Source organism: Vulpes vulpes, chromosome 9, assembly GCF_048418805.1.
Source record: "Vulpes vulpes isolate BD-2025 chromosome 9, VulVul3, whole genome shotgun sequence".
Taxonomy (NCBI): domain Eukaryota; kingdom Metazoa; phylum Chordata; class Mammalia; order Carnivora; family Canidae; genus Vulpes; species Vulpes vulpes.
In genome coordinates, this window is record NC_132788.1 from 102062329 (window position 1) to 102090291 (window position 27963).

Consider the following 27963-nt stretch of genomic DNA (forward strand, 5'->3'; position numbering starts at 1 on the left):
GAATCCAAGCCCCCCATCCCCCCATCCCCCCATCCCCCCATCCCCCCATCCCCCCATCCCCCCATCCCCCCATCCCCCCATCCCCCCATCCCCCCCAGGAATTCTTCAGCTCTTCCGTGCGCTTGCCGTGTGACCTTGGGCAAGGGACTTCACATCTCTGGGCCTCGGGTTTGTCAATCTGTAAAATGGAGATAGCGGGATCAAATTGGGTCATTGCTGGAGCTCCGACAGATAATTCATGCCCAAGGCCGGAAGAAGAGCAGCTGACACAGAAGTGCTTGGTACATGTAGACCATTTTTAGCTGCTAATGAGTCAGCCATCTTTTTACCTGATGCTATTCCTGAGGGACTTAAAAAGCCACACTGGGCCCTCAGGATTGAAAGGAGAGCAGGGTTGAGGCCACTTCCAGGCCAGCACCGTATGCAGTAGGAAACAGCCTCCTTGTTTTCTTGGTATCTTGTGACAATCCTTCTGATGGCTCCTACATGTAGATGTAGTGACTCTACATGTAGGAGCCCAACCATGTGGAAGCACACATTGGTCTTGTATTCGGTGATGTCCTGTTAGTCCTCTTCATATCACCACGAGGGCATCATATTGATTTCTTAATGATGTGTTTAGGAGCCTGTTATATGACCTAGGCGCTAGGCCAGCACTTACCAAAATTGAACGTGTATGTGAGTCCCTGGGGATCTTCTGAAAATATGAATTCAGTGGGTCTCAGGTACAGCTGAGATTCTGCATTTCTAAGGAGCTTCCAGGTGAGACATGATGCTGGTCCGGGAACCGCACTTTGAGTAGGGAGGGTCTGGAGGGCAGAGTGAAGTGACTCACGGCCCAGTGTGCAGAATCACCGTGAATGTGACAGCTACACATGCTGGCTGGCTCCCAGTGGTACAGGCAGTTAGGGTGACACAAGGGGGTTGCCACCAGTGTTGAGATTTTCCTAAGTGGATAATACCTCTTGGCAAAGTTCCATATGAAACAGAGTCTAGGCTTCCTTCAATATGGCCAGTAGTTGCATTCCGGGAAAACGGGGTGTGTATTTAAAACATACAAGGGGCACCTGGGTGGCTCAGTCGGTTGAGTGTACACCTCTTGGTTTCAGCTCTGGTCATGATCTTGGGGTTGTCAGATCTAGCTCCACATCAGGCTCTACACTCAACGCAGAGTCTACTGGGGATTCTCTTTCTCCCTCCCCCTCTGCCCCTCCCCGTACTTGCACACATGTGTTCTCTAAATAAATAAATTAAAATCTTTAAAAAAAAAAAAAACATGCAAGAGGAGCACCTGGGTGGCTCAGTCAGTTAAATGTTTGACTTCTGCTCAGGTCATGATCTCGGGGTCCTAGAATCAAGCCCCACATTGGACTCCCCACTCATTAGGGTGTCTGCTTCTCCCTCTCTCTCTGCCCCTCTTCCTGCTTGTGCTTCTCTCTCTCTCTCTCTCAAATGACTAAATAAAAATCTTAAATACAAGACATATGTTATGCTGATATGTAGAACACAGTCAGGTTAAAAACCAAAGACACTGGTCATTACAAGCAATTTTTCATCTGTGTAAGGGACATTAGTCACGAAGGAGAAAGGTTAATTCTTCCCCAGGTGGCCCTGCCCTGCACATGGTACGATGTTTTGTGTGCCTGCCTCCCATTTCCTAAATGCCCACAGTGGCCTTCAGGTGCTATGCCATTAGGTCTGCATGTGACTGCACAACAGCCTCCTGAAAACCATCACTCCAGATCATCCCCACGCTACCTCTTCTCTTAGGGGTTTATTCATCCATCCCATCAGTGTTTACTAAGTACTTCCTATGGTTCTAGCTGGTGCGGTGGATTCAGTCATTAACTGCAGGTGACAGGCATGCTAGGAGTGGTCTGGGGCTCTTGGAGAAATAAGACCAAGAAATTGTGCCCGGGCCGGGCTCCCAAAAGGAGCAATCTGAAAAGGGAGTCGAGTGTTCTAGGCTAATAATAGCATGTGCAAAGGCCCTGAGGTGGACCAGAAGGAGGCTGGTGTGCAGTTTGGAAGGTGAGGAGAGAGTGGCAGAAAAAGAAATGGAAGGGACAGTGATGGGTCAGCAGGACCTCGAATCCTCTCAGGGCAAGGAGAGGCCACAGAAAGGATTTTTAGGTGGAATACAGCGTTTAGAACATGACTGGATAATTAAGGACCAGTGATTCATCGATGCTGTTCTTCTCACTACTGCTAATATTACTATTATTGTCATCTTTGTTGTTATTATTACTCCTGTGATTGAAGGAGGCCGAGTGACGGGGGCGGAATGCAGCACAGCCTGCTGGTAAAGGGCAAGAACCTTGGAGCGAGAGGTCACACTCCTGCCCATCACTTCCCACCTGTGGAATCTGTAGCATGTCCCTTCCACTCTGTGGGCCTCTGTTTGCTCATCTGTATAGTGGGTATGAGAGCAGTACCTACCGCCTAGGTTCAGCTGAGTTAATACACGTAAACTGCTTTGAATCGTGCCTGGCTTCTAATAAGTGTTCAGTAAATGTTAGCTGTTACCACTGGGAAGACTGTTACTACGTACGTACTCAATATATGCTAACTGTGTGTAGTAGTGGTAGTAGTAAGTGTTCAGAAATATTAGCTATTACTATTATTATTATCATTTATACTGTTAAGATTTTCTCATCGAGGCACCTGGGTGGCTCAGTCGGTTAAGAGTCCGACTCCTGGTTTCAGCTCAGGTCATGATCTCAGGGTTGTGACGTTGAGTCCTGCATGGGGCTCCATGCTCAGTGTGAAGTCAGCTCAGGATTCTTTCTGTCCCTGTCTCCCTCTGCCCCTCCCCCCACCTCTCTCCTTCCCTCTCTGAAAAAAAAAAATTTTTTTTTTCTCTCGTCAACAGACCTAAAAACCTTTATATCCATAGCCTTTAGAATGACCACTCCAGCTCCTTCCTTTCACAGATGGGGAAACTGAAGCCCAGAGATTTTTTTCCCCAAGGGTAGCTGGCCCATAGTAGCAGTGTGATAAGAATGCAGCTTTCCAGAATCCCACAGATGGCCCCTGCTCCCCCTCCTTTCCAGGGGAAGAAAGTACCTCTCCGCTGCCACCCCCAGACCTGCACCAGGAGGGCACTGCCACTCCCTTTTTGATGGATGTGTCAGGGGCCCTAGCCAGGAGAGGCATTACACTCCTGACTTATACAAAGGCTCTGATGCTCATTGGGAATAAAACTTCATGAAGATTCAGACAGTTTTAGAGAAAAAAAAAATCCAAGATGAGGCATTTATCTACTTTAAAAAAAATGGCCAAGAGGAAACTTTATTCACGAATATAATGTCCTAAAAGGACATTACAGTTCTATACATTGACAAGCCAGTGGCCCTGCCTAAGGGGCCTGCCACCTGCATTTTTCCTTTTTGTCATTTCTTAGGCCTTTTCCTGGACCCACACTGTGTTTTTCATTCGCCAGAACATTAATAATATATATAATTGTTCTCTTTCCATTCCCTCTGCCTGTCCCCCAATTACAGCTTCATCTCCTCCCTGGTTTTAAATGGCCCCCCACAGCTCTCACAAGCTCACCCCTCTAAAAAGTGGACAGAAGCACATTCTATTTCATTCATTCTACATTGTTCAGCAGCCACTGACCCCAGATCTCCAGATCCTCAACCAGGCAGCTGAGCCCAACGGCACCCCAGGGCGACCAGAGCCAAGGTAGAGCTTTCCCTGACTCCCAGGAAAATGTTGTGGGTCTCAGAGCGGCTGCCACTCCTCAGTAGCCAGGCAGTGCTTCCTGCTGGATGTGGCTGAACAGGGAGAGCTTTTGCCAAGACCCGCGACACCCCAGAATTAACATCTCAGCTCTCTGTACCCTAATTCCACCTGCTGCCATCACCACGAAACCCACTCCCTAGAAAGAGCAAGAAGAGATCCTGGACCTCTGAGCCTCACAGAGTCTATCCTGCCTTAGTAGTAGGACCAGAGTCCAGCCCACTCCTCTCCCAGCTGGGTGACACCTGGCAACTGCCTTTGCCCCTCTGGGCCTCAGTTTCCCTATCTGTAAAATGGGCCTGATCCTCATCCCACCTCCACTGGTGGTGGCTGCGGGGATCAAATGAATTAATACGCAGAGGTCCTTAGGACATGGTGGCACGAGAAAGCAGGGCTCTCCTCTGCAGCTGGGGGCCTGGGCACACCCTGGGCAAGGTGTCTGTAGCTTTTGGCAGAAGGATGCTGAAGTGATTAGCTGGCAGAGGGATGCAGTGCAGGACAGGGTTATGCAACCGGCTGCCTATTCCGGGCAGATGATGCACATCCCCAAGAGAGAAGGGGGAAGGGGCCTGACTTCAAAGTTTTCTGCCCCTTTTGAGTTCTCCTTGGAGACTCTTGGCAGTGAAGCTTCCTGGAGACTGAGGTGTGGCCTCTGCAGGCTGAGCTTGCTCTGGCTTTGCAGTGGACAGAGCCGACAGAGGGAGCCAAGAGGCTCCTGGTCCTGGGCGCGAGGCTGACATCTCCATGAGACTCCCCCTGGTCTCAGCTGCTGTGTTCTTTAGTATAACCTCTTTACGTGATGGCCGAAGGATCTGGGTTCTCTTTAAAATAGTAATTTACCCCAGCCTGATTTGTGCTAGAGGGACAGATCTCTCTTTTATTAACAAAAGAAAAAAAATCTGTAAAAACAATGAGGAAACACTTCAGCCAGATTTTCATCTCATGGACAACTTCTCAAAAAGGATCAGGAGTGGGTTCGAATCAGGAACTTCTTTGTGGGCTGTGTAAGATACTGAGGAAATACTGGTGTAGACTTTATTTATTCACACCGTCACAGCTGACACTGGCTATCCAAGCACCATACGAAGTTCCGAGGGCTGTTGGCGGTTCTGGGGCTCGGCCCTCCTTGACTGATAGACGCATCACTGCACACTCTGCCTCTGGCTTCACTCTGTGTCCCCTCTGTCCTCTCTCCTGCTCTTCTGAGGACCGGCTGTTGCATTCAGGGCCTATCCTGATCCACGGTGACCTCATTTTGTGATCCTTAACCTAATTACATCTGCAAAGGCCCTTTCTCTAAATAAGACCACATTCAGGGTTTCCTTGTAGACACATCTTTTGAGGGGCCCACTACAGTCTGCCCTCTGATTCCTCCCATCCCAAAAATCTACATCCATTTCATGTGCAGGATACACTCACTCCATCCCAACATCCCTAGAAGTCTTAGCCTGTTACAGCATCAGCTCCAAAATCCCACATCTCATCATCTAAGCTGGGTATGGGTGAGATTCTGGGCATGATCCATTTGGGGGCCAAATCCTTCCCCCCATCTGTGGACATGAAACTAGAAGACACATTCTCTGTCTCCAGCATACAGAGGTGGGACAGGAATACGGTAGGCATTCCTGTTCCAAAAGGGAAACGCTGAGAAGGGTAAAGGATCACTGGTCCCAAGCAGGTTCTAAACCCAGCAGGGCAGATCCCATCAGGTTACAGGCCCGGGAGTCATTAATAAACTTGCTCCTCATAGTGACCCAAGGAGGCGACAACACCTGTGTGATGGATGAGAAACAAGGCTGAGTAACTTGCCAATGGTTATGTAGCAGCTCATCTCTAGGATCCCCACTGTTGTCTCCAAGTTATAGGGAAGGTTCTGCTACTCTATCCCCATTTAAAGACAAGGGGCGGGATCCCTGGGTGGCGCAGCGGTTAGGCGCCTGCCTTTGGCCCAGGGCGCGATCCTGGAGACCCGGGATCGAATCCCACGTCAGGCTCCCGGTGCATGGAGCCTGCTTCTCCCTCTGCCTATGTCTCTGCCTCTCTCTCTCTCTCTCTCTCTCTCTCTCTCTCTATCATAAATAAAAAAATAAATAAATAAAAATTAAAAAAAAAAGACAAGGGGCTCAGAGAGGTTAATCAGATTACAGAGGATCACACAGCTAGTAAGGGGTTTTGCTGAGACTCAGCCGGGTCACTCTGGCCCACTCACACGAGTGAGAAGTGAAAAAGCCAGCTGGGCCTGCTCTTCTCCCCATGCAGCCTCAGAGAGGCAAGTCTGAAAATAAATTACCTTGTCTCTCTTCTGCTTCCTAAAAACACCGTGAACTTTTGCAAGTTAAAATGCAAAATTAAAACGAGGAAGTGTTAGGTGGATTTAGGGTCGCAGATTGGGCCTGGGCTTTGGCACCTGCGATTGCATCTGATTTCCCAGCTGGTCAGTACATGTGTACAACCTGAGAAAAATGTTTTCTGCTGTGACTCAGCTTCTCCAGGGCTCAGTCTCCTCATCTACATAATGGGACTAACAATACTGCCCGCTTTCTGCAGAGCTCCTAAGGATCAGAAGAGCTGGTGTGTGTAGTCTGGCACACAGCAGGTGCTCAGTACGTGGGAGCTATTATGAGCAGAAGTGGAGGAAACAGGAAGCAGAACTGGGGGTGCCCTTTAAGAAGAGCCAGAGAGAGAAGTTTTGGATTGCAGAGCCCTCTGGGGAGAGAAGTCGTTGAAATTATAAACAACAGATGTCCTGGGGTTTCCAGGGAACAGAATTTGCCGGGGCCGGCACCCAGGAACTGGGGAAGGATGAGGCCCCTCGTCTGAGGCCCAAGGGTCTACAGGGGTGTCTGAAAGCAAACAGAGCAAACTGTCAGGGAGCTGGCTAGGAGCCAGGTCCACTTGGCACAGGCAGGCAGAGCCGGGCCAGCTGAGGACAGACGTGCAGCCGGGAGCCGCCAGACAGGCTCCAAACCCCGCCACCCTCACTGGGGCCACAGCTCCTGGAGGTGCCTGGCAAGCTAGGAGTGAGTGTGCAGATGGGAGGAGGCAGGGGTTGATGGTCTGGGCCTGGGGGACTTCTGGCCTTCAGCATCCTCATCTGAAAAATGGGAGCATTTGTTTATTATTTGACAAAAAGTGACCAAGCATTTGCCATGTGCCAGGCCCCGTTCTGGGCACTAGAATGAAAGCTGTGAACAAAAAAGGCAAAAATAAACCACTTGCCTCGCAGAGCTGGTGTCTCAAAGGGCACTGGGGTAGAAAAAGCTCAGCCAGGATGCTTAACATCTTTCTCTCCTCCCCAGTGCACCGAGCACACAGACTCTTTCCCTCTCAGGTCCGTCGGCATGGTCTTAATTAGTTGAGTAATTGAGGCACCAAACTCCTACCCACCCTGTCTCCCCCACTCTCCACCTCCAGCCACACCAGCCTCCCAAAACTCAACAAGCGTATCCCTCCTTCAGGACCTTTGCACCGGCTATTCCCTCTGCCTAGAGCGCTTTGCCCATCACTCTTGTACCCCTGTGAAAAATTATCGTGTTCATCTGCCCGCTGTGTGGCCTTAGGCAAGAAAGAGACTTAACCTCTCTGAGCTTCAGTGTCCTCATCTGGAAAATGGGGCTCGTAATTGTTCCTCTTGGGGCTGAGGATGAAGGGGTCATTATAAGTCAAGTGCTTAGAGCAGCCCCTGATCGCTTGCGTTACAGAAGTGTTTGCTTTAACTAGTTTTATTATTATTTATTACATTTATTTGCATGTATGGCGTGCTCCTCCTAACTGGGATATTGGGAGGGGACATATTTATGTAAAGCTTCAGGTAAAGCCATGAGGCAGTTCTACCCTGAAAGAGATGGTGTCCCTGTGTCTGCTTTAGCCACCCCTGAAAACACTGTGTGCCCCAGGGGAGCTCCTGGGCGGGGAGTGGGGGCTGTAGGCAGAGGCAGTGGGGGGCTTCAGGCTGGAGGAATGCAGGCCCTGGCATTCTCCCCCACGGGAGTAGCCTCGTCCCCCAGGAAACAGCAGGAGAAGCATGACACTGAAACCCAGGAGGCTAAGCAGTTACACAGCCGTGGGGTCATGGTCTCTGAGCAGGAGTCAGCCGGGCCCTGGGGTGCTCCAGGGCGCGGCCTCTCCATGCCCAAGCGTGCCCCCTGCATGGTGGAAGCTGAGGCAGGATCTGGAACGTTCGTGCTATTATTCCAACTCAGTTATGGGTCCTTTCTCGTTGGCCTGCCTTCCGCAGAGAGAACCAGGGCCCCGGGGTCCCCGTGTCGGGCCCCAACCTGTCGACCACCCGGCCGATCCAGCAGGACCTGGGCCGCCAAGACCCGCCGCTGGCGGAGGACATAGACAACATGAGGAACAACAAGCTGGCCACCGCGGGATCGGCCGGCACCCACGACAGCCTCGGCCGCCCCGGCCTGCCCCAGAGCCCCGCCAGGACCGGGAACAGCACCGACCCCGGCCCCATGCCGGCCCCGCCCACCGCGGGCACCAACCCCCAGAACGCCGCCAGCCGCCGGATGCCCAACAACCCCGGGGACCCGTCTGACCCCGGCCCCCCCAAGACCCCCGAGAACAGCCTTATCGTCACCAACCCCAGCAGCACCCAGACCAACTCAGCGAAGACTGCCAGGAAACCCGACCACACCACGGTGGACATCCCCCCAGCCTGCCCGCCCCCCCTCAACCACACCGTTGTCCAAGGTGAGACCGCCCCCCCAAGCACCCCCATCACCAGGCGACGCACCCAGTGTCCTTGGGGCCAAGGGGCTGAGCGGGGCTGCCTGGGCCCAATCCCTGGAGGCTTGGCTGGGGGACCCTGGCCAGTGACCTTACCTCTCTGGCCTCAGTTTCTTCCTCTCGAAATGGGTATAGGTGTGGTTTCTGCCCCTACGGGACTGCCGGGAGGGTTAAATGAGAGAATCCGCCCGCAGTGCCTGGCCCGGGGCTGAGCTCAGTAGGTTTGGTGATACTGCCTGAATCCCAGATTCCCATAGGGAAGCCAGGAAGCCACCGCATTTGACAAGCAGTGGATCCTTCTAATGGAAATGGAGGGGGCACCAGATGATTCCCTAGGCCGGCGCTGTCCCAAAGAAGTGCGACACAGGCCACACATGTAGTTTTAAACTTTCTAGTAGCCATGTTGAAAGAAAGGAGAGGAGAGAGGAAGCAGTGATTTTAAAAATGAAAAAAAAGAGGGGCATCTGGGTGGCTCAGTTGCTTGAGTGTCCCACTCTTGATTTCGGCTCAGGTCATGATCTCAGGATCGTGAGATCAATCTCCTCATCAGGCTCCATGCTGGGTGTGGAGTCTGCTTAAGATTCTCTCTCTCCCTCTGCCCCTCTCCCCTTAAAAAAAAAAAAAGAATAGGTGAAATGAACCTTAATAAATCACATTTAATCCAAAGTATTACTTATATGAATCCAAAATGCCATCATTTCAACATGTGATCGACATTTTTAATATTATCAATGAGCTGTTTTACGTCCTTTATCTCGTACTCTGTCTCAGAAATTTTGGTGGGTTTTACACTTACAGCGTCTCAAGGTTTAGGATAGCCACTGTTCAAGTGTTAGACGTGTAGGTCTAGGCCCTTGAGAGGTTGGCAGTTGGTGACCTCCCTCCAAGCCCTGCACCATGTAAGGTGGGGGTCAGAGAAGCAGTGAGAATTTAGAAATGACCCACCGAGTTCATTATTTACAAAGATGGTAACAATAGACCAGGTCCTCCAGTGCCAGTTCTATGCAGGAGATTTCTGTGAGTCTGCTTGGTAAAGGTTCACCACCATCCTATAAGGTGGATCTTGTCATTGTGCCCATTTTATAGATGAAAATACTGAGGCTCAGAGAAACTCAGCCTGCCCATAGACGCATAGCAAGTTCAAGCTGCAGAATCTGCTCAGGAGGGGGGTGGCCCTTGCCATCAAGAGAGAAGTATTCATGGAGGGACACTCTGAAGTTTGATGAAGGGAGAGCTCAGTGTTACCATCTGTAACGTGGGTCTATCGGGGCTTCTGGTATCAGCCTCCAAGTGATGGTATGAAGATCCAGTGGGATGAGGGGCAGCTTTGTGTTAACATCCCATGAACCTCCTACCAGACTCAAGGCTATCGAGTGGTTGAGAGCAGGCACTCTGGGACCAAGTTCAAATCCCAGCTTTGCCACATCCCAGCTGTGTGACCTTAGGAAAATCACTTCACCCCTCTGTGCTAGTTTCTTCATCTGTAAAATGAAGATCATACAGTACCAACCTCATAGGGTCATGTGAGGATTAAATGGCACAATGTGGTGCCTGGCACATTGTAGGCACTTTATAAATGTCAGTTGCTCATCATCTGAATGGACAGGAGCCCAGAGGCTTATGGGAAATCACGGAGGGAGCCCTGTGTTGGTTCTTGTCCCCACAGTGAACAAAAACGCCAACCCAGACCCACTGCCAAAAAAGGAGGAAGAGAAGAAGGAGGAGGAGGAAGACGACCCCGGGGAAGACGGCCCCAAGCCCATGCCCCCCTACAGCTCCATGTTTATCCTCTCTACGACCAACCCGTGAGTATGGCCTATGGCCAGGACAGGGGGCCGGGGCTCCCACTGGGGCAGTGGAAGTCAGGCCAGAGGGCAGGCGCCAACAGCGGGTGATGGGGAGAGTTGCCTCCAAGATCCCATTTGTTCATAAGGGATTTTTGAGCAAATTACAAAATGATGCCCTTTTTTTAAGTCCTATAAGACAGAAATTTCTCATAAAGTACTGATTTTTTTTAGGGAAAAGACCCCTTTCCTGCCCTCAGCTAGAAGTCATTGTCATATATATTCAAATCTACAGTCTGTAATGTGAGAGGCACCCCTAAGAAATGGTTGCCTTATGCAGTGCGCAACCTGTACAATCATACCTGGCAGCCCTGGGCCCTGAGTGCTCACTCCTAACCTCTGCTCCACAAGGATTTGAATTCTAGGCAGATGGTCTCTGAGTTCCATAGCCCTTTGTCTTGGGCATCCTTGGAGAGGATAGATTATTTAGGAGAGAAATTTATTACATGTGTTACTGTGGCTTGTTTGAGGATTGCATTTTTCCAAAGGACATTTCTTGAAACCTGAGTCCCTCAGAATGCCTCCTGACAAAGAAAAATCATGTCAAATAAACTGAGCAGTAACTGGTTTCTATAACCTGCCTCTTGGGACTCTTGAGTCTCATCCTGTGTGCTTCCTTTTTTATTTGGTTGAAAGTATTTTACTAGGACAACACTTATGTGGTATTTAGTGCCGGGCACTGTTGTGAGTGCTTTTAAAAAAATTTTTTTTTTAATTTCTCATAATAACCCTATGGGATTGGTACTATGCTTATGCCCATTTAACAGATGAAGAAACTGAGGCCCAGAGAGGTGAAGTTACCTATCCAAGGTCATACAGCAAGCGAGAGAGCCCAAACACTGATACCAACATCCCTCTTCTTAACCACTCAGCCTTGCTGCCATTCACACAAATTTATGACATATTTATAAATATTATTAGCTCCACTTAAGGGGTTAGGTACTTAAGTATTATCCCATTGCCACATCAAAGGCTAAGGCCTGCAAGGTACAATCTCAGTAACTTTCTGGAGCCCCTACTATGTGCCAGGCATATATTAACATCTTTGAGCTTCACATTCTTGTAAGGCAGGCATCACTATTACGGCCATTTCATGGAATGAGAGCACTAAGTCACAGAGGGGATGAGTAACTTGCCTAAGGTCACCCAATTAAGTTAAAAAAAAAAAAGAAGAAATCTATTTAACCCAGAATTTCCCAATTTTATTTGACCACAGGACATTGTACGCATGAAAAACGTTTTCATCTCCTACAGAATCAAAGATAATATTTCTTCAACTCAGTCTGGGAATCAACAATTTTCCAAGAGGGTTGTTTGGAAGTGATAGGAACTTATCAACAGGGCCTGTGAATATCCTCCCTGGCCACGGGCCGCCCCCCCCAACTTCTTGAAGTTCCATGACCTCCATGAGGGCCCCCCAGATCTTGATGCTTTGTTTGGCGTGGGACCTTGGGCGTTAGAGATCTCAGGGTGGTGACATAAGGAGATTACAGAAGGAAAGGGTTTGTAAGCCCGCAATCTGAGTGGACCTCTGCACACCCGCCTGTCCCCAACAGCCTTCGCCGCCTGTGCCATTACATCCTGAACCTGCGCTACTTTGAGATGTGCATCCTCATGGTCATCGCCATGAGCAGCATCGCCCTGGCAGCTGAGGACCCCGTGCAGCCCAACGCACCACGAAACAACGTGAGTCCCGCCCAGCAGGCCCCTTCCTGGCTGGGCTCCTCTGTTTAGAAGGAATGTCAGGGTTACCCCCCCCCCCAACACAGCCCTGGGAGCACCTCAATCGCTGGTTGGGAGAGGAAGTTCTGACTCACTGAGGATACTCTTGGAGCAGGACATTCTTTGAGGAGGCAGGGGCCTTGTGTACATGGCAAGGGAAAAGGTAGCCTAGGGTGGGTGGGGCTAGAAATTGCTGGAATCCCCGGTAGAGGGAGTGAGGTGGGCATCATATGGAGGTACGCACACTGTGCCAGGTCTCACCGAACGGACTTCTTGGTTTGGACACGAGCTTTGAAAGAAAGGGCAATTTTGACTCAGAAACATAGCCCGCACTTTCAGCTTTTTGGAGAGCTAAAAAAGCTCTCCCTTTAGGGGTCCAGGGTCTGCTAGCAGTTCCTGTTAACTGAGCGCTTGCTGTGTTCCAGGCACAACCCCAGGCACTTGGTAATAAGCTCTCCCAGGTGTCCCCATTTGGACAGATGGGGAAACTGAGGTTCAGGAAGGTTAAGTGACCCGACCAAGATCACACAGCACAATTCCATTTCTGCCTCCCCTGGAGCTTCCGCTGCTTCCTTCAACTGTCTCTGTTTATTGAGCACCTGCTGTGTGTATGACTTCCCGTGAGTCCTGCCAAGTAAGAATGAGTGAGTTCCTGTGGTTGAGAGGGGAGAGTAAGAGACAGGACAGGCGGAGGCGTGGCAGATTCTGGACTGGCAGCAGCACCCCCTGCCCCAGCTCCTTCCTGCCCCCCCACCTCCCCCAGAGTCAAAGGTACATTTTCCACTGGGAGCCGGCCCTGCTGCCCTCGCTAAGTAGGTTAGGAGCCTGGTGAGGCTGGCAAGCCCCATAAATCAAGCCTGCCCGACAGCAGCTTACCTTGCACTTTCCCTTCCTCTGCAGGCCTGGCAGGGCCCCCAGGGACCCGATGGGGGAGTCGGAAGGAAATAATTAGAACAAGGCTCCCAGAAGAAATTGGTACCAGGGCAGGGCTGAGGCTGCACTCTGTTATCTCCTGCTGCCCGCTCTCCCCCAGGGACCGCAGGGAGCCGGGCCCGGGATGGGGCGTCCCGAGAGGGGTCAGCAACCCCCCTGCCAACTCTGGGAGACCAGAGAAGGCTCTGTCGCTGATTCCCCAGGGGCCCGAGGGAACCCAGCCAGGCTCAGCCCATGGCAGCCCATGGAGCATTTGCAAAGCTTTGGATCCCCTGCCCCCCACTGCAGCAGAAACTTCTCTCCTCAAAGCCCTCCCCCTTCAAGGACACTGTGGCCCTCAGCTGCCAGCTGATGTCCGGGGACCCCTCCCCCAGTTCTTTTGTTGGCCGAACTAGAACAGGCCTCAGAAAAGTGCAGGAAGCACACGATGCCTCTCTCAAGGATTTAAAGCGCCCACAACCCCCCACCAGGGCAAGAAGTAGAAAAAACTACCCCCGACCTCAGCGCCCTCTCTTCTCTCTGGAGTCGGGGCTCACAACCAGGGACAACATCTGGGGACACGTTTGGTTGTTGTGATTTGGGGTGAGCAGCGGGGAGCTACGGACATCTGGAGGGTAGAGGCCAGGGGTACTGCTCGGAAAACCCACCCCTGCAGGTAACCGTGACACATGCACCCCCTTTGGGAATAAGCTTAGCTTCTCAGATTTTCCCGGCTGGTGCATCCTTAAGCATTCGATTTTGGTTTTGCTCATTTCTGACACTCAGCGGATGGGATCATCTCCTGCCCCTTTTTGTGTCACCCAACACTGTGTCCCCCATGAGATGAACACGAATCAGTACAGGGAGTGACGGGCATTCTTTTTCGCCGCTGTTTTCTTTTTTTTTTTTTTTTTAGATTTATTTATTTATTTATTTATGATAGAATGAGAGAGAGAGAGAGAGAGAGGCAGAGACACAGGAGGAGGGAGAAGCAGGCTCTATGCCAGGAGCCCGACGCAAGACTCGATCCCCGGACTCCAGGATCGCGCCCTGGGCCAAAGGCAGGCGCCAAACCACTGAGCCACCCAGGGATCCCCTCGCTGCTGTTTTCTATTCCGCCGTGTGACACGATCTGTTTATCCATCCTCCTGTTGATGCGCGTTTGGATTGTTTCCAGTTGAAAATGCGTCACCACACAACCCCTTGCCCTGGGCATGTCACCGGGGATGCCTGGACATGACTTTCTTTGGGGTGTAAAACCATAAATGGAGTTTCTGAGTCATAGAATTTACACGCAGTCAGGCTGACTAGATGCAGTCAGGTGTTTGCTGGATGACCCAGTGACACCTGCGCGGGCAGGGTATGGGGCTCCCAGTGCCCCCAGGCTTGTCAGCACTTGGTGCTGGAGACTCTCGGGCCTAGAGGACCCGGTGGGTATGGAGTAAAATCTCTCTAAGGCTTCGATTTGCATTTCCCTGTGATAAATGAGTCTGAGAACACTTCTGGATTAAACTGAGCCTCAGGACATTGCCATTTGTAGAGGTCAAAGGGTCTGCATATTTGACAGAGTCAAACCCAATTTGTTGGTCTCTTGGTTTCCTCTTGCCTGATTTAATTCACTGAGCTCTCCAGAATTTGATTCACCCAACCACCTGGCCTGCCCTTCCCCCACTCCCTTCCTTCCTTTTTTCCCCTCTGCTTTTCCTTCATTGCTTTGCTTAGTAATTACTAAATGTGCAACTACTATGTGCCAGGTGTTGAACTAAATGTCAAGGATTGACAGGGGGTGAGATGGTCCCTGGCTTCCCAGAGCTCCCAGAGCACCAGGTCTTTAGTCATGCTCAGCCCTCCACCTCTTAGGCCTCAGGTGCTTTCTCTGCATCCAGATGCTTGCACCTATCTCCCACCCCCCACCTCAGGAAGCCAGCCATCCTGGCCACTCTGGTCCCTGCTGGCCCTTCGAGCACCACACATAATGGGAATGTGAGTTGCAACCACACAGATCACAGAACCCTGTTCATTCCCTTAGGGCCCAGTACAATTCTAGCTCCTCATGCATTCATTCAGCAAACATGTCTTGAGTGCCAGCTGTATGCTTGGGCCGGTTTTGTGAGCTGGAGGTGCTACAGGGACAGCCAAACACCCATGCCTTCATGAGGCTGACACCTCGGGTCAAGAACATGGACAATGAGATCACTAATAACTATAACAAATTATAACAACTAAGTTGCAAGAGTGGGTGGTTAGGCTTGTAAGGAAATAGCAAGCACCGGAAAGTAGGACTTTAAACAGGCAGTAGCAGAAAGGGTCACCGAGAAAGTGATACGTGAGCCAAGTCATAAAGAAGGAGAGAGGGAATCAGGTGGCATGTGGGGTGGACGTAACCTCCTGTGCAAAGGCCCTGAGGTAAAGACACCCTGGATGGCAGGAACAGCGAGAGCAAGCAGATGTAAGAGGAGACGAGGGCGAAGAGGTGACCAGGCGGAGCGTTCAGGGCCCTGGGGGCCACCAGGAGGACTTTGGCTGTTACCTTAAGTGAGATCAGAGCTTACGGAGGATTCTAGAGCAGAGAAGGACCTAACCTGACTCGGGTGCTCACAGGCGTCCCCCTGGTGGTGGGGCTCCATAAATATCAGCTTTCTTCTTTTTTTTCTTTTCTTTTCTTTTCTTTTTTCTTTTTTTTTTTTTTTTAAGATTTATTTATTTATTCATGAAAGACACAGAGAGAGGCAGAGACACAGGCAGAGGGAGAAGCAGGCTCCCTGAAGGGAGCCTGATGCGGGACTCGATCCCGGGACCAGGATCACACCCTGAGCTAAAGGCAGATGCTCAATCACGGAGCCACCCATCGGGAATCTGATGGAGTCTGCCCCCTGCATTTGTCACCTGCCCAACCCACCCCTTGGGGCACCATCACATGCTCATCCTGAGGTCACACCAGAGGCGTACCATGACATGCCTTAGAGAGGGGCCAGGCTGCAGGCCAGTGCTCATCCGGGCAGAAGCCATCCGGCCCTGGCCCCGTGTAAGGCAGAGGGAGGGAAGGGGTGCGGGGAGAAACGCCCCCTGTGTGATGAGGTTGTGGCTGCAGAGCTGGTGAGGGAGTTTGACACCTGGTGTCTGGTTTAGAGGGGTGGTCAGGTGGTCGTGTTTAGGAGACCCGACGATTTCCTGACAAATGCCAGCAGGTCAAGGGCATTGGGGCGTCAGACTCATCATCAACAGGGATGCACCCCTCCCTGAACTTTTCCCAAGACCACCTTCACTTTATATTGAGCTTTGGCCAAATAAAAAAGAAACCCTTCCCACCCCATAAGCCAACCATCCTGAGTGATTTTGTTAGGATTTTGCTGCCATCTGCTGGACATTTTCCTTTTTTTCTTTTCTTTTCTTTCTTTTTTTTTTTTTTTTTTCTTTTCTTTTTTAAGATTTTATTCATTTATTCCTGAGACACAGAGAGAAGCAGGCTCCTCACAGGGAGCCCAATGCGGGACTCGATCCTTGGACCGGGATCATGCCCTGAGCCAAAGGCAGAGGCCCAACCGCTGAACCACCCAGGCGTCCCTCTGCTGGACATTTTCACACACAACATACAAATCTGTACTCTGAGACAGGATGGGAGGGGCCGTTGTGCAGTGCACACCCTGCCCAACTGTATGTGACAGCCATGTTTCCTCCTCTGCTTGGAGAGTGTGTTCGTGGGACTTTACTGGAGACCACACACCCCAGTGCGCCATCACTATGTTCATGGGGACTGCTGGAGCAAGCCAATGACCTGCTGCCCCCTTGCTTTTATCCCCTACAGGTGCTGCGATATTTTGACTACGTTTTTACAGGCGTCTTTACCTTTGAGATGGTGATCAAGGTGAGTGCTGAGAGAGCCAGGGATCCAAGGGAATCTTCACCCTCAAGAATGCTACCCTGGCGGAGGTGGCTTGCCCAGGGGATTAGAAATGCTTGTTGGGCAGAAGCAAGGACTAGATGGAGTGAGTGAGGAGAGCGAGGAAACGAGGGCAGGGAGATGACAGGGACAGATCCTGCAGGGCCTTGTGGGTCACAGGGAAGACTTTGACTTTGACCCCAAGCAAGGTGGGAGCCATAGAGGGTTCTGAGCAGAGGAGGGACTTGAGGCTCTGGCCTCGTTGGGGAGGACAGACTTGAGGGAGGGGTAGGGTGGGGGAGAGTCCAGAGAACTAGGATTGGGGAGTCGTACTGGTCTAGACCAGGCAGAGAATGATGGGGCGTGGACCAGGGTGGTGGTGGAGAAAGTGGGTACATTCTTGGAAGGTTTGCTGATGGATTCCATGTGGGGGAATGAGACAAAGAGGAGTCAAGGGGACCCCAAGGCTTGGACCCGAGAACCAGCAGGTCGGCACTGCCTTTCATGAGGTGGGAGGTACATTGGGCTCCCCCAGGTGCCTTGGGCCACTGTCCCATCCCTCGCCACGTCCCCTCTTCATGCCCCTCCCCCAGAGGCTGGAAAGGAAGGTCCTGCTCCAAGGTAGGATGAGGGATCTGAGCACTGTCTCTTCTCACCCCTAGATGATCGACCTGGGGCTCGTCCTGCACCAGGGTGCCTACTTCCGCGACCTCTGGAACATTCTCGACTTCATAGTGGTCAGTGGGGCCCTGGTGGCCTTTGCCTTCACGTAAGTCTCCTCTTGAGGCTTCCACTTGCCTCTCTGCCCCCCGCCGCCAGCCCGGGGCTGCCCATTGGATCAGGGAACGTGTTCTCAGGGCGTAGAGATGGGGAGAGCGTGCTCTGGGAGGTGGGAGACATCCGCATGCCCCCAGGAAGAGCTTCGACTGGCTTTTGCATGACGTCTGCTGTGCAGGAAGAAGGAGAAGGTCCCCCACCTTCTACCTCCTCACACAGCCACGTCACCGACCCCTTGCTCTGCTGCTTTCAGTAGAATAGCTCCGCCGGGACATCTCATCTTCCTTCTGCTCTACAAGCTCCACCCCAACCGCTGTCTCTGAGAGCCCCTAAAAAAGAAAACCAAGAAGTGAATGTGCATGAGAATTTGGACCCCCCACCCTGTGCCTGAAGGCCCTGTAGACCTGGTGACTCCTTTTGTGTCTTTTACTTCTCCTGGTGGTCCTAGGACTCTCTGCCTCCTCAAAGGCCATGCATCATTGTGTAACTCCAAGATGACAACTGGGTTGTGGGTCGCCATTCCAGGCCATTCCATCCAAGATAGTGCCAAAATTATGGGGACCCATTCCAAGGTGGCCCCTAAGTTCCAGACAGCATTTCGAGGTGGCACTCAGGGGCTCGGCAGCCCTGATAGCAAACGTAGTGGTACATTCCCCATGTTAGAGAACTTGGAGCAGGTTGAGAAGACCTGACCAGGTCCTAATCCAGGACAGATCTTCTTGGGGACCCTGTCTGTGTCCACCACAGTGGATCATTCCCAGAAAGGAAAGTCTCAGGGACCACCTCACCCCCATAGTGATAAATCAGAGGCTTCCTTTGTGCCTCTGCCTCCAAGCTGCCTTCTCAGCAGATCTCCAGGGGTTCTCGAATGGCCCCCCCAACCAAACAATGAAGACTTGGTTTGTCAGTAGGCCAGAGTGGTGGCTCATTTCCAATTTAAGGGCTAACGTGGGCTGCTCTCAGATTCTTCCCTGGGAACACAATGAGGTCAAGTTGTGTCAGAACAGCAAGAAACTCCAGGGTTCTAGATGCTTCCAAGCTGGTGGAGAGGTACCATAAGGGTCAGGGGGTTGATTATATTTCTGACTCTGGCCAGACGTCCCACTCCCTTTTCCTTTTATCTTCTACTTTCTTTTCCTCTTTCTATGTCTGCTCTTCTTCCACCCTGTCTCCTTCCTTTCTCCTTCCTCACTCCTTTCTTCTCTCTCCCCCTCTCACTTTCCCTATTTTAAATGATTACTTGTGAAAAATAAATAAATAAATAGATAAATAAATAAATAAATAAATAATTACTTGTGGGCAGCCCCGGTGGTGCAGTGGTTTAGCGCCACCTGCAGCCCAGGGCGTGATCCTGGAGATCCTGGATCGAGTACCATGTAGGGCTCTCTGCATGGAGCCTGCTTCCCCCTCTGCCTGTGTCTCTGCCTCTCACTCTCCCTCTCTCTCTCTCTGTGTGTCTCTATGAATAAATAAATAAAATCTTTAAAAAATAAAAATAAAAAATTAAATTATTACTTGTTTAAGTATTAGAGCAGGGATCCCTGGGTGGCGCAGCGGTTTGGCGCCTGTCTTTGGCCCGGGGCGCGATCCTGGAGACCCGGGATCGAATCCCACGTCGGGCTCCCGGTGCATGGAGCCTGCTTCTCCCTCTGCCTGTGTCTCTGCTTCTCTCTCTCTCACTGTGTGCCTATCGTAAATAAAAAAAAAAAAAAAAAAAAAAAAAAAAAGTATTAGAGCAGTGGAAGACACTCTAAAAAACCCCAAAACTTTGGCTTTGTTATTAAGGTGTTCTGAAATTTTAAGAAATGAAATGAGTAAAGTGCAGAGGGAAAAGATTGCCACAGATGAGACAAAGAATTGATGGCCTCCATATATAAAAAGTAATTACAAGTCAATAAGAAACATGAAACTCAATAGGTAAATGGACAAGAGATATAAACAGACATTTTGCAGAATACTAACAACTAATAAAAAGGGGAATCAGCCCCCTTGGAATTCAGAGAAATGCAAAATACAAATAAGATACAATTTGTTTCCTACCAAGATAGCACCAGTTTCTTCCAAAAAGATTTTAAAGTGTATATGACAGCGTCATGAAATACGCTCCTCCCTCCCTCCATGAGCTATTTTTGTGATGCCTACAAGGTGTCTGGTAGGCACCAAGCTAGGTCCTGAGAAAATTTCAACTCTGAAGAGCCAAAACATTTTACAGCCCTCAGCCTGGAGTGAATCCATCCCCTCTGGAAATAGTCTACATGTGTCTCTACCCCTGTTTGTCTCTGTTTCTGTCCCAAATCCCCTTCCCTCCCTGGCTTCTGTTTCTTTTTCCTTCTTTCTCTGTCCTTTTTTTTTTTTTTTCTCTTCTTCCCTCTGACTGCTTTTCCTTCTCTTTCTCCTTTTCCTTCCCTCTCTCTGAATGTCTCTCTGTCTCTGTCCCTCTGTCTGGCTCATATCCTCTTTCCTCTCCCTTCTCTCTCTCTGTCTCTATCTCTCTCTTTCTCTTTCTCTCTCCCTCCTCCAACCCTGGCCCTTATCTTTTGGTGATATGGGCCTGACCATCTGCCTAACATGGCCTGTGTGGCCCAGAGAATGTGGACACTCGGCCACGTGCTCTTGCATCAGGAGACCCAGTCCCCACCTTGCTCTGATCAGTGGTGGTCTCTGTGATGAGGAGGGGCAAGCTCTGGCAGACATGTCGCCCATCCTTGCTCAGGCCTTCCAGGATTATGCCTTCCCAGCAGCCCCCCCACAAGTCTCCTAGGGCTCAGGAGGTGATGGGTCAGGGGGGGACCCTGTCGGCCACATGCCTCCATACACGCACAACCACCCTTTGCCAGCTAGGCCCAGGGTGGTGGGTCTTGCCCTCTGTGGTCCCCACTGGGTATAGAACAAAAGAAGTGGGCCTGCACCCCATCAGCTCACTCTTGGCCTTAGCACTTTCCTCCCAGACCTCTTTTGGATCCAACATGGTTCAGTGAAGAAAAGGGGGGCCCCCACTATTGCCCAGCCTCACCTCTGTCCCCCAATTTGACCTCACAATTTGGGGAAGGAGTAGCCTCCAAAAGACTTGGGACTTTCAACCGTAGAACTTTTGCCATAATGAGCTATAGTTTACAATATGCTGTTTCTAGGATCCCTGGAGCTACAATTAGGCTCTACTTTAAGCAAACAATTTGTGAAATCAAAATTATTTTTCAACCAAAAATCAATCAGCAGGATGATTCTTTGTGTTGCAAAAGAATCTGCTAGAGGGAGCTGATTTTTTTTTGAATTTTCATTTTATATATGAAATTATACAAGGGCATTCAAAATGAGCCTACAACTCACAAAAATTTGGCAGCATATTTGTAGTCAATCTTTTATACTGCTTCTATGAAGTTGCTACAGGCATAAAGCCAGCCAGCCCGTGACCTTGAAAATCCCCGTTTTGAATGTTTTTGGGTTTGGTTTTTTTTTTTTTTTTTTCAATTCCTATGCAAGGAAAAGGTTCCAGGCTGGGATTTAAGGACATCATTTCAGCCTTGATGGCCTCATAGATCTTACAGGAATTTGGGGGGGTGGGGGTTAGAATTTGCCAGTGGGATCCTAACAAGTGCCAGCAGCTCTCAGGATATTTTAAAAGAGCTGACAGCTGTGAGAACACCTTTAGATGATGGTCATAGGAATAGGAGAGGTAGATCCTGAGAATCCCTGCCATACCCTCCCTGTCTTGCTGCAAAGAATCCATCTGATGCTCCCATCTCTCCTTCAAGGCAGGGCTGCAGGCCTAGCACAACTGGCCGAGCACCTTGATCAAGCCGCTCCTGCATGCCCAGGGCTAATCTGCCAAAAAGCCAGAGGAGGAGCCCCTGAGCTGCAACTTTTCTCCCCAGAAAAGTTTCAGAATCCTGCCCCCTGGCTGCAGGGTTCTGGCCTCTTTTGCCTGAGAATGCTTCTTGCCCAAAAAAACTTTGCTTACTGTCTTTCCATGTTGGATGTCATATTGGCAGGAATGGGGGATTCTCTGAGGGTCTCAGCTAGAGTACCCAACCCCAGAGTCCTTTGCTTCTTTCCTTTCTGGTCTTTTAGCTCAATTTATCTGTCCTGTGCCCATCTCTTCATAGATGAAGCTGAGAGCTCCAGGAGGTGTTAGATTAGTCTTAACTGCTTTAGAAAGAGGCTCCTGCAATTCTATCTGGTTTGTCTCTTATGTGCAAGTCCCTTAGCCTCCCTGTGCCTCAGTTTCCCCATTAAATAGAAAAACGACTTGGTGTTAACAGTGACAGCTTCCACATATTCAGTTCTCACCAACAACCCCCTGTGGGCAGTTGTCTCATCGTCCCCATTTTGTAGATGAGGAAATTGAGGCCCAGGGGGATTGAGAAGGGAAGCGAATCTGGCAGGGTCACTAAGGTGATCGGCGTCCGATTCAGGGTCGCTGCCCATCTCCCAGCCCCGAACATGGAAGCTTTCACAAACCAGCAGAAGGACGCCTGACAGCTTAGCCCGCCGGGGTTCCTCAAAAGCCGGGGGATGGGGGCACGAGGCTGCTCCCTTCTTTGTTGAAAGGAATCTTGCTGTTTTGGCCTTTTGGGGTGGAGGCGAGGATTCTGCATCAGTGCTATGATCGTGGCCCCGTCTCGGATGTGGGAAAACTATCCCTGTGGTCCTCCAAGGGATGTGTCGAAGCTCTGCTAACGGGTTTCCACCCCTCCTGCACCTCACCCAGATCTGTGTGTGTGTGCGTGTCCCGCTCCTTCCACTGACTGTGCGCCATGTCCATGCAACCACCATTAACACACCATCTCATGAGCCATCACACATGATATCACGCTCTGTGCCCATGCATTGGGGCGGCCAACTGACATTTCTCAGCAGCTGGTGGATCCTGCCCTCACTGCCAAGAGTCCATCTGGCGCTGCCACTCCTCCCTCAAGGCAGGCCAGCACAGCTGACAGACGCCTTGATCAAGCCTCTCCTGCATGCTCGGGAGCCCAACTGCCAGGAAGCCAAAGAAGGAACCCTCAGGCTACCACATTTTTAATCCCATCCTCAAAACAGCCCCTGCACTGAAGGCGTTTTCTTTTTTCTTATGTGTGATAAAATGGAAAGAAGATTTGAGTGCAAGACACACGAACTGGGGTTTGAATCTCAGCCTGCCACTTCCTAGCTGTGTGACCTTGGGCAGGTCACTCTCCCTCTCTGGGCTTCGGCTTCCTCATCTGGAAAACAGGCATGATGGTGCCACCTTCCCACAGGCAACCATGGTGACATTCAGAAGACTCACATTTTACACCCAAAGGTAGCGGGTCAGGGAGAAATCACTGTCAATGAGAGATCTGTCAACAATCACAGAGGAGAATCTACGTGAGTCTAAGTGTGCAATAATTCCTAGATACATTGAGCTTTGAGATAAAAAGGTAGAGGGGAGAAAAAATCCAACGGGAATATTTGTAGACATTTAAACCATTCTGTTTTCATTTTTTTAATTATTTTTTTTAAGATTTTATTTGTTCATGAGAGACACAGACAGAGAGGCAGAGACATAGAAAGAGGGAGAAGCGGGCTCCCCACATGGAGGATCCCAGGATCACGCCCTGAGCCGAAGGCAGACGCCCAGCCGCTGAGCCACCCAGGTGCCCCTAAACCATTCTGTTTTTAGAAATACTAACTTTGAAAGAGGCAGCAGGTGGGAAGTCCTGGAGTGTACCTGCCGGCAGCAGGGCCTCCCCTCTCTGATGGCAGCCGGGTTTCTCCGGCCTTCACCTCCTCCAGCCGTGGTTAGAGAGTCATAATGATACCGAGCCTGACTCCAAAGTTGAGCTGCGTGAGGCTTCGTGCCAGATGCCAAGAGCTTCGTCTCAGGACTCCCAGGAGCTGCCTCTAACTACACCCCAAATCGGAGCTCTTTGCTAACCTCCCTCTGCTTCCTGACTCAGGGGGTAAAGCCAAGGCCATAGCTACCACACATGAAGCATCAGAATCCCCCAGGTCTGTTTCATAGATGAGGATGACAGTTAGGGGCAGAGCTGAGATTCAAGCCCCGGCGCCCCCACTCCAAAAGCTCACGACTTTCGAGCCATTCTAAAACCTCCCAGCCCCAGAACCTCTGGAGAAAAAGGATTTCTCCAGCTCTTGGCAGTGACCTTCAGTGGCGAGTTCGCCTTTGGTAACTGGTGACTTTCTGGCTGTCCTGCTACTTGGAAATTTGGCTTTCTTGGTGCTGTTGGGCAGTGCCGGGAGCCTGCCGAGGGCAGGGGACCGAACGGGGGCTTCCAGATGGAAGGATGGACGTCGGCCAGAGCCGCAAGCCTGAGGCTGCCCTCCTGGTGCCCGGGCGGGGCAAGGGGGCACTCAGGTGTGCGTGTGTGTATGTGTGTGTTCTGTGTTCTTTCTTCTGAGGCCACTTACGATCTGTCTCTCCCTCCGACGCCACCTCACCAGGAGCAGTACACGGTAAAGTTTTCTCTCTCTGTCTCTCCTTTCCTTCTCTCTCTCTCTTTCTCTCTCTTTCATTTTGTCTCTCGTTTTCCATGCCCTGGTGCAGCTGTGTTGGTTCTGGGCCGGTTTCCATGGCCTTTTGTCCTTACTGCCATCCTGTTGCTTGCAGTGACCAGAGCCCCCCCCCCCCCTTAGTTTCTCCTCAGGGAGAAGGAGCCCTAAGGGGTCTGGGCCACTGCTCCCACCATGACCCACCATTAGTCCAGTTCTTGGCAGAGAATAGAAAGGACATGGAGGAGCGGGGCCTCTCCGGGATCTGATTTCAACAAGCAGACAAGCATGGGGGGGGAGCTGGTTACCAGAGTAAGCATGTCCAGACCCCAACATGGGAGAAGGGTGGTCAGTCCACACAACCAGAACTTGGGCTCTGGGAGGAAAAAGTATAGCCTCCCGAGTTGCATCTACGCTTTCAGCAAAGTGGTTCAAAATCGGGTTGTTTCTGTGAGAACTCCTGGATCAAGCTGCTCCTGCATGCTCAGCACCCAAACTGCCAGGAACACTCCTCAATGCCTCAGTAAAAAAGATTATTTCTCAGCCTCACCCAAGGGCGAAGTACATCCTGGGAGAGGGGCTGCCACAGGGGCAGGCCAGGGAGTCCTTTTCAGAGGAGTAGATGTGCCCATGGGAGGCACGTTTCCCAATGTCAGCCGTTCAGCCCTTCAGGATTGTACCCAGTTCCACATACAAGCTAGATGTCCACTCGCTTGACATTTTTTTCCACCAGCACATAGTCTAAACTTCAGTTTTGCTGGGAAACTAGATCATCCCTGTACAGCCGGTATTGTTAGCCTCAGACAGAACCACAGCTGGAAAGGTGAATCCCACAGGAGTGAAACAGTGGCATTGTGGCTTGTCACACTCAAGCCGGGTGCTAGGATTCAAGAGAAATTAGTGAGTGCTGGGAAAGCATTAAAGACCTCCTAGCACATCTCGGAGACTTCCACTCTTACTAAAGCAAAAGGCCTGAAAGATTCTTGAAGAGGAAATAGCTGGTTTCCCTGTGTGATCCACTAATTTAATTGTGTCCCTGTTCTGCCTCAGATTATCCCGGTGACTCTCTTGATGTGCGTTGCACACTTCAGGGGCACAGCCTTGAGATAACAATGATGACTTTGGCTCTAAAATGGGAAAAACATGTTCCAGCTGAATTCTGGAGCACAGCTGTGCCCTGCAGGCTAACGTCCAGTTCCCCCCCCCCTTATTCCCTGAAAAATGAGAAGAAAGAGATCTAAAAGAAGGGACGTGGTGTGCCCAGATATCCCGACACACCACAGTGGGGGTCCCCGGGATGGCTCTATTATGCATGACCCACGAGGTAACTGTAGGGAGATGTTTGCTGGGGGACCCTCAAAGAACTCTGGGATCTGGATCTGTTCATGCACATACTGAGACCACACACCGGGTGCACGGCGAGGCTGGGACGAGAACCAGGATTAAAGGGAAAATGGACACATCAAGGAATAAATCACATCAAGGAATAAACCCCTTAAGCCTTTGAGGGGTTTTCCCGAACCCCTCAGGTCTAAAGCCCGAAGCCAAAGACAGAACCAAAGATGATTGTGGAACAGCGGTAGGGGCCAGTTGAACCCACCAGCAATCAGGGCAGGCTGCCAGATAAAGGAGCGTTTAGCATGGTATTGGGGGCTGCATGGTCCTGGGAGTGGAGAGGTGGAGGAAGGGCATTTCCAGCAGCAGGAACAGAATGTGCAAAAGCAGAGGGAGGCAAGAGCATGTGGCTGGGATTTGGTGTGTGTAGCAGACGGTGGGAATGCAAAGGTAAAGGTAAGTCGGGCTGGATTTCGAGGAGCCTTGAGTGCCGTACCAGAAGTTCTCACGTCTAGGGATTCAGATGCTCCAGAAGGATTCTGAGGAGGAGATGACATGGTCATTGGCTTGGACCACTGTGTGCAGAAAAGGTGGAAGCGGGGGGAAGCCGGGAAATGGGTAATGAGAGTCCAGCATGAGACAGGGGCCAGGGACGATGATGGAGAGGAAAGGAGGGTAACCGGTTGGGGTCAAAGGATAGGAAGCTGAACGTGACACTTGGGTTTCTGACTTGGGCGACTCGGGGCGAGGGGTGAGTTCTATTAACCACAAGCCTCTGATGGCTGCACCCAGTATCCTCCTCTGGGGAGACCTTGGCCAAGGGTAGCGTGGCATCTGCAGGGGTTGTACAGCTAAGGCTCAGGTCCAGTAGACCCTGGACAGAACCTCTGTGCAGCTCTCTGGAAAGATGAGCTAAGAGACCGTGGCAGAGGTTCAACATGGGCATCTGATGTCCTGGTTCTTTCCTCTCGGGTGGGCCCAGGGAGTGCTGGGGGAGGGCCACGTTAAGTATCTCCTGAATCCTGTTGGAAGCGGGGGTGAGGAATCCCATTTTCTAAGAGCCCACCAAGACCACCTCCAATGAGCGTAAGGGCAGCCAGGTCCCCTCTTGCTGGGTCTGAGGGCCACCCCCTGAAGGTACTCAACCCAGCCAAGTGGCAGAGGGCCCTTAAATCCTGCCACCAGAACCACCGAAGGCCATCTTCTGACTACCTCTTGAGCCCAAACATAGCAGGGGTGCTGACCACTCTTCCCCAGCAAGGGCAGGACTATGCCAGGCTCACCCCAGACTTTTAGGCCTGAGAGGGTGGAGTCACACAGAGTTGTGGGCCACCTACCACCCAGACTGACTTCTGCTCCCTGTCTTCCCCTCTCCGCACCCTAACATCCCTCCACAGTGGCAATAGCAAAGGAAAGGACATCAACACGATCAAATCCCTCCGAGTCCTCCGGGTGCTACGACCTCTTAAAACCATCAAGCGGTTGCCAAAGCTCAAGGTGAGACGGGGGCGTGTGGGAGGCCTGTCAGGGTTGCCATGTACAGTTGGACAGGTTGCACACTGCTCAAGGATACTACATTGACAGGGGTGCTGATAACATCACATCCGTCATATATGGATATATTCATTATTACAACTTTCCAGCAGATGGCAGTAAGGGAGTTGATCTAAGAAAATCTGTATTATGACAGCTTTCCATTAGATGAAATGTCTTAAGGTTGGGATCTCTTTTTTCCTAATTCACAGGAGGACATTGTATGGATAAAATAGGGCACAGCCCTAATGTGGGCAGCAGGAAACTAGGTTTCTGGTCCCACATAACTTTTAACTTTTCACCAACCTGTTCTAGGCTCTGTTATCTCTCATGCCAAAGTAGCATGAACCAGCATTTCCCAAAGCTTGTCATTCAGGAGAAACAGGAGAAAAGAGAAGGAAATGCAACCTAGTTATTCAAACATACCTTTTCAACTGATGCTCCACCTGAGGGCCAGCTGTACTATTTCCTACTTACCGTTAAAGTCGTCACTTTTTTTTTTTTTAATTTAAGTGAACTAAAAGCAAATTCTACGCCAAGGTTCCCAAGGTGGAAAACCAGAACCCAATGCTAATAGAAGGTAAAACTAAATACATTCCCCCCCCAAATAAGATACCATTATTAAAATATAGCCAAAGAAGATTGCCTGAAAAAGGCTCTTTGGACATGGGTGCTTGCTCTTTCCGGGATGAAAAGGAAGAGTTTTGGGGTTAGGTGTTAACAGAGTAGTAACTGAGCAAGACTTTCTCTTTCGCTCAAAAGGAACGAAGGGAAGGGTGCAAAGTGAATAACTCTGTTACTGTGTAATTCAGCACTACTTCGCGTTGGGCGCCTGCGGGACCTAAAGGAATGTTGGCGGTCACCTGGGCGTGCCGCTCCCCCATGACTCTGGCTCTGTCACTCACCAATACGTGGCTGTCTTGGACATGAAAGCTTGCTGCATTGAAATACATGGAAGTCCAGCCATATTCAGTGCTGGGGTTCCTCACCCTCTGCTGGGTGGCAGCC

The 27963-nt window shown here is 50.9% G+C and overlaps 1 protein-coding gene across 3 annotated transcripts in view; it reads left to right on the forward strand.

The window, feature by feature from the left end:
* Positions 1 to 27963, forward strand: part of CACNA1A (calcium voltage-gated channel subunit alpha1 A) — a 288336-nt gene that overhangs the window by 214773 nt on the left and 45600 nt on the right. For all 3 annotated transcript variants that reach the window (XM_072721457.1, XM_072721459.1, XM_072721458.1), the window contains 6 exons: positions 7982 to 8445; positions 10148 to 10286; positions 11882 to 12011; positions 16765 to 16824; positions 17502 to 17608; positions 26820 to 26919. In XM_072721457.1, coding sequence (XP_072577558.1) covers positions 7982 to 8445; positions 10148 to 10286; positions 11882 to 12011; positions 16765 to 16824; positions 17502 to 17608; positions 26820 to 26919 — 1000 coding nt within the window. The remainder of the gene's footprint in view (positions 1 to 7981; positions 8446 to 10147; positions 10287 to 11881; positions 12012 to 16764; positions 16825 to 17501; positions 17609 to 26819; positions 26920 to 27963) is intronic.